A 6,000-nucleotide genomic window follows, 5' to 3' on the forward strand; every position below is an offset into this window, starting at 1 on the left:
GTCAGTTGGTTGTAAAAAAGGGACCTGTTTCTACTCCACCTGTTTCCACTCTCCATTCTTTTTTTTTTTTTTCAACATTTATTTATTTTTGGGACAGAGAGAGACAGAGCATGAACGGGGGAGGGGCAGAGAGAGAGGGAGACACAGAATCGGAAACAGGCTCCAGGCTCTGAGCCATCAGCCCAGAGCCCAACGCGGGGCTCGAACTCACGGACCAAGAGGTCGTGACCTGGCTGAAGTCGGTCGCTTAACCGACTGCGCCACCCAGGCGCCCCTCCACTCGCCATTCTTAAGAAGCTGTGTGTGCAGAAGAACCAGCGCTGAGTGCAGCTGGGATATTTGGTGTAACACAATGTCCACCTCTGAACGATGGCAAGGAACATCTCCTAAAGACTCTAGCAACTCCTAGAATTCCCAGTGCCTTTGCTTTCCATTTCAACTTAACTGTGGATATTTATCACTTCCTCTCCCTTGGTGTGAAACAAACATTGTGAGGTCTTTCAGTGGCATATGCTGAATGTGGGAATGCAGCTTCTTTTCAGGAAAAAGAGCAATTTTAAGCCCAAATCTCTATTATATATAATGAACGATACTAAAAATGAGCAGAGTCCCTTTCCAGTAAAAAAATGTTTATTGATAGGGGCACCTGGGTGGCTCAGTCGGTTAAAGGTCTGACTTTGGTTCAGGTCATAGTCTCATGGTCTGTGGGGTCCGTGAGTTCGAGCCCCGAGTCGCGCTCCGTGCTCCGTACAGACAGCTCAGAGCCTGGAGCCTGGAGTAGAAACAGGTCCCTTTTTTTACAACCAACTGACATTCTCCTCTCTCCACCAACTTAGGCTGAAATATTCTGACTCTCATATTTTCATTTGGAATAGCTGCTTTTCCTGTATCATTATTCTGTGTGTCTCTCTCTCCTCCCCTCCCTCGCTCATACTCTGTATCTCTCTCCTTCAAAAATAAATAAACATTAAAAAAAATTTTTTTTTTTTTAATGTTTATTGATAAAAGGTAATCAGCACACAAGCTTGAAAGACAAGCTTAAAGGAAAGGTAATTTGAAAGATCATCATCTCTTTGGACTCTACAGTATTTTTGTAACTCTTAGAAATATGTCCAGTGCTCTACATTGATGTTTATGGTTTATAGAATGGAAAAAAGACTCCAAAAATATGCACATAAGTCACTAATGTCCCAAAGCTCGACCCATTTATATGTAAATCTGGAAATGTAGAATAAAACCATTATAAATTGACAAAAGTGGAGGGGGAAAAGGTTTAGCTATGACCATGATTGAATTTTTCTGATGAGAAGCTTGATCTGTAGTTTTAAAATAGCCAGACACCTGAAAGAACAAGAAAATGTTATCATGAAATAGAAAGTGAAGACTCTTCAAGCAACACAATGACCCAAAGGGCAACATATTTCAACAAAGACTCTTTTTGTTTTTCTTTTCTAATCAGAGATGTTAGGAAAGGAGCGCATGTAATTATGAAATATTCTCCTGGGGCGCCTGGGTGGCTCAGTCGGTTAAGCGTCTGACTTCGGCTCAGGTCATGATCTCACGGTCTGTGGGTTCGAGCCCCGCGTCGGGCTCTGTGCTGACAGCTCAGAGCCTGGAGCCTGTTTCAGATTCTGTGTCTCCCTCTCTCTGACCCTCCCCCGGTCATGCTCTGTCTCTCTCTGTCTCAAAAATAAATAAACGTTAAAAAAAATTGAAATATTCTCCTAATAGAAGCTTAACTTCTCTCACAAAGTTGAAAAATTCCCATCACATTACAATACTACCAACTTGGTGTTTTATCCGTTTCCTGCCCTTAAACATTACCTCATTCCATGCTCACATGACACTATTTATTTGATATTTTCTCTGATAGTATCTGAGTTAGAGATCAGTGTCTGCAATTTATAAATGAAGAAACTAAGGCTCACAACCAGATTGCATGCAATTCTGTCTCATACTAAAGCAGATACTGTGATATTAATAACTATTCTTTACTTTAGTGTTTAATAGCCTAGGGCCCAAGAGTGAATATTAGTCAAGGTAACCCTTCCATAATGGCTTCCTGTTCATTCTATTTCATTTTCTCATTGTAAGAGCTTTCAAGCACATATGCCACATAGTAAATTGCATCTTCCATTTAGAATAACAATCATTATTTTAAAAAATCATCACATTTAAAGGAACTAATAATCAAAATGCTTTCCCATACACAATAAAGTACAGCAATAGTATGTATGTTCCTCACAATTTCATCCCTACCCATTGGAAGAATGGGAGTGGATTTTAATCATGATTCAGTTCCCTTTATTATTTAGCCAAACAAAAAGTTAATAGACTAGAATCACATTGTGTTTTCTTGGAGTACACCATACCTGTTTGTTGTTTCTTTTTCCTCAATGGTAAATATTTATTTGATAGGAATGCTCAAGTAATAAGTATAGGGGCGCCTGGGGGGCTCAGTTGGTTAAGTGACCAACTCTTGATTTCCGCTCAGCTCATGATCTCACTGTCATGCTCCACACTGGGCGTGAGCCTGCTTGAGATCCTCTCTCTCTCACTCTCTCTCTCTCTTCTCCTTTCCTGCTTGCTTGCGCATGTGTGCTCTCTCTCTCTCTCTCTCACTCTCTCTCTCTCTCTCTCAAAAAAGAATAATAAAACACAAATTTTAAACATAAATAAATTTCTAATTTTTTTCCATGAGGAAAGTGCCATCTTTACAATATTTTACTTTTTTTTTCTTTAGGTGAGGAAGTTCAAGCTCAAATATATGTTTATTACTTTTTTCCAAGAAGACAATTTTTTTAACTTTTCTTTCTATTAAATCCAACTGCACAATTTGACATTTTTAAAGTTTATTTATTTATTTTGAGAGGGTAGGGGAGGAGCAGAGAGAGAGAGAGAGAGAGAGGGAGAGAGAGAAAAATCCAAGCAGACAGCTCAGAGCTTGAATCCAGGCTCGATCTCATGAACTGTGAGATCAAGACCTGAGCTGAAATCAAGAGTTAGATGTTTTTAACCAACTGAGACACCCAGATGCCCCACCTTATTTCTTTGTATACGATTTCCACATAACTAGCTATATGACCTGGTATTCAAAAAAGATAGGTAAAAGTGTGTGATATTCCACTATATTTACTAATCCTATTAAGAGTGATAATTCTAGGGGCACCTGGAAGATTCAGTTCATACAGCAGGTGACTTTTAACCTCGGGGTTGTGAGTTAAACCCCATGTTGGGCATACAGACTACTTTAAGTTTAAAAAAAAAAGAGTGATCATTCTATTTTAATATATCTCTTCCCAGAAAACTATGCTTATAAAATTATAAACTTTCATTTCTTTTTTTCCTTTTTTTAAATAATTTTTTTAACGTTTATTTACTTTTGAGACAGAGAGAGACAGAACATGAACAGGGGAGGGGCAGAGAGAGAGAGGGAGACACAGAATCTGAAACAGGCTCCAGGCTCTGAGCTGTCAGCACAGAGCCCGAAGCGGGGCTCGAACCCACGGACCGTGAGATCATGACCTGAGCCGAAGTCGGACGCTTAACCGACCAAGCCACCCAGGCGCCCCAACTTTCATTTCTTTTTAAAACCAGGCAGCGAAATACATGAACCAAATCCAAATATTAACGGTGATGAGTATCATCAGAACTGAGCACATATTTCTATGAGGAAATAAAATCATTTTTTCAAATAAATACTTTCAAAATCTCTTTATGACTGAGTTGTTATAATTGGACAGATCCTGGGAATAAAGGGATAACTTACCTGTGTTCAGAGGAAACATTCAGCTTTTGATGTAATTAGGAAAGGAGTTTTTCTGCTCCTCATAATCTGCAAATGCAGAAGCAAGAAGTTCTGATTGGAAAGAGAGGGGTCTGGGATTCTCATTCATGGAGAAAGTGTTCGGAAATCTCCCAAGATCAAGACCTCTTCCCTTAAGATATGCCTGAAGGGTTCTGAAAAACTGAAGAGAGAAAGAAAGTGTTCAATGCGGTATGTAAATTAAATATAAAAAATATTCAGAGACGGATATATTCCCCCTTTTTTTTCCTCCGTGAATTGACTTTAGGGCTAATCTAGGAGGCAGGAGGTAGAAAATCCAGAAATACAAGTACAAACTTTAGCTACTTCTCCTACTTCCCCTCCACTGTCCTTTACCCTGCCTTGTTTTTGTTTTTGTTTTTTTAAATTTTTTAAAATGTTTCTATTTATTTTTGAGACAGAGAGAGAGCATGAGCAGGGGAGGGGCAGAGAGAGAGGGAGACACAGAATCCGAAGCAGGCTCCAGGCCCTGAGCTGTCAGCACAGAGCCCAACGCGGGGCTCGAACTCACGGAGTGTGAGATGACCTGAGCTGAAGTCGGACGCTCAACTGACTGAGCCACCCAGGTGCCCCTACCCTGCCTTGTTTTTGACATTTCAACCCTAAACAAGATAATTCAACATTCTTGGTGGAGATTGAGAGAGGAACATCAATTATTTAATAGCATCACGGTCAGAGGGTCCTTTGTAAACCAGCTCTGAACCACTTAGGTCAGAGATTAAATGGAACTTCACAGTGGTCAAGCTCTGGGCCTCCTCTCTGAAGGTGAGATCCTGGCCATTGTCTTCTGCACCAATTCTTTCAGGCATGCGTTTTTCAAAAAGCTTTCCTTTATAAAATGGATACATAGAAGCTTGCAAAGGGCTGCTTGGTTGTTTTAACCCTATACTGTCATATTTCACATCATTTTCTTTAGGGAAACTATTTTTTGAAATAGTAATGTCAGCATGTTTATTGTATTTGGCATATTTTCAAAAGAGGATTTTTACTGATGTTTTGAATTCTATTTCCTAGATAGATTTATCTTGAAAATAATGCTTGGGGAGCAACTGGCTGACTCAGTTGGTAGAGAGTGTAACTCTTGGTCTCAGGGATGTGGTACTGAGCCCCACGTTGGGTGTAGAGATTACTTAAAAATAAATCTTAAAAAAAAATAAAGAAAAGAATGCTTGGTAAATTGAAAAGAATGCAGGTCAACTTTCAGTTTTTGTAATTGAGTTTTGCACGTGTTGGTCATATGAGAATTGATTTTATTATCAGTTCAGTCTGAGCTATGCAAAAATCAATTCCCCACGATACTCTTGATTTTGTATATGTGTGAGAAATACAGGCTATAAAGTCAATGTGTATGTACGATCATTTACAAATGTAAGGTGTCGTGTGTACATAAAATCATTTCTATATATAAATTTGCTTCTCCTTACAGGACAGATATAAATTGGGCAGAAGAACAATAGGATACCAGCTACTAGGCTAGCAAAGCCCTTGACCAGATTTCTCAGCAGGAATCGCCTTGGCACTTGGTAGCCTCCTCACCACCGTGCTCCAACAGAGTGCAGTGTGCATAAATCCAGAGAGGTGCCAATTTCACCCTGCAGCCCAGCATGCCCCAGGGTATGCTCTTACCAGCTCTCTGTTCCGGGGATTGTTGAGCGGCTTCCATTTCTCTCCGTTTCTCACTGTGGCTCCAGGCACAAGCCCAAGTAGCACCAGGACAACACACAGCAGCAGGAGTGCTTTGGGCATGGTGGAACGAAGCTGAGTGGAAGGCAGGATCAGGGAGATATCAATGGTCTGAGAGACAAGAGGGAAAGAAAAGAAGAAGGAGGAGTTGGAGGGGTAGGAGGAAGGTGAAGGAAGAGGGAGGAGGAGAGAAGGGAGGGTTAAAGTAAAAAGAGAAAGAGGAAACATTTTTAAAGAGAGACAGGGAGGAAAAAATAGTATATTGGTGCACCTGAATTTTGCAGCCCTCTTTTTTCCCCATGTTTATTTGCAAATGAAGACCCCCAAATCCAGTTTATTAGCTTAAAGGAGTCTATGATGATAACATTATACAGTGATGAGCAAAGTAATTATGAATACAACCCAGAAAGTCTGAGTATGCTTTTTCATCTTCGAAAAAAATGCACTTTGTTGTCTCCAAAGAAAGTGCAAGTCTTAAAAAAAAAAAAAAA

At 40.0% G+C, this 6,000-nt stretch overlaps 1 protein-coding gene across 2 annotated transcripts in view; it reads right to left on the reverse strand.

The window, feature by feature from the left end:
- Positions 1–1,179: 1,179 nt before the first annotated feature.
- The window catches only part of CUNH2orf66 (chromosome unknown C2orf66 homolog), a 30,816-nt gene continuing 25,995 nt past the window's right edge, over positions 1,180–6,000 (reverse strand). Inside the window, exons 3-5 of one of the 2 annotated variants that reach the window (XM_040475743.1) lie at positions 5,453–5,584; positions 3,770–3,968; positions 1,180–1,341 (exon numbers count right to left, since the gene is read on the reverse strand). In XM_040475743.1, coding sequence (XP_040331677.1) covers positions 3,789–3,968; positions 5,453–5,584 — 312 coding nt within the window. In that variant the 3' untranslated portion in view covers positions 1,180–1,341; positions 3,770–3,788. Of the gene's footprint in view, positions 1,342–3,769; positions 3,969–5,452; positions 5,988–6,000 lie in introns of those variants that run through there. The other variant, XM_040475742.1, reaches the window with a different exon arrangement.

Source organism: Herpailurus yagouaroundi, unplaced genomic scaffold, assembly GCF_014898765.1.
Source record: "Herpailurus yagouaroundi ecotype Mexico unplaced genomic scaffold, PumYag 140, whole genome shotgun sequence".
Lineage (NCBI taxonomy): Eukaryota > Metazoa > Chordata > Mammalia > Carnivora > Felidae > Herpailurus > Herpailurus yagouaroundi.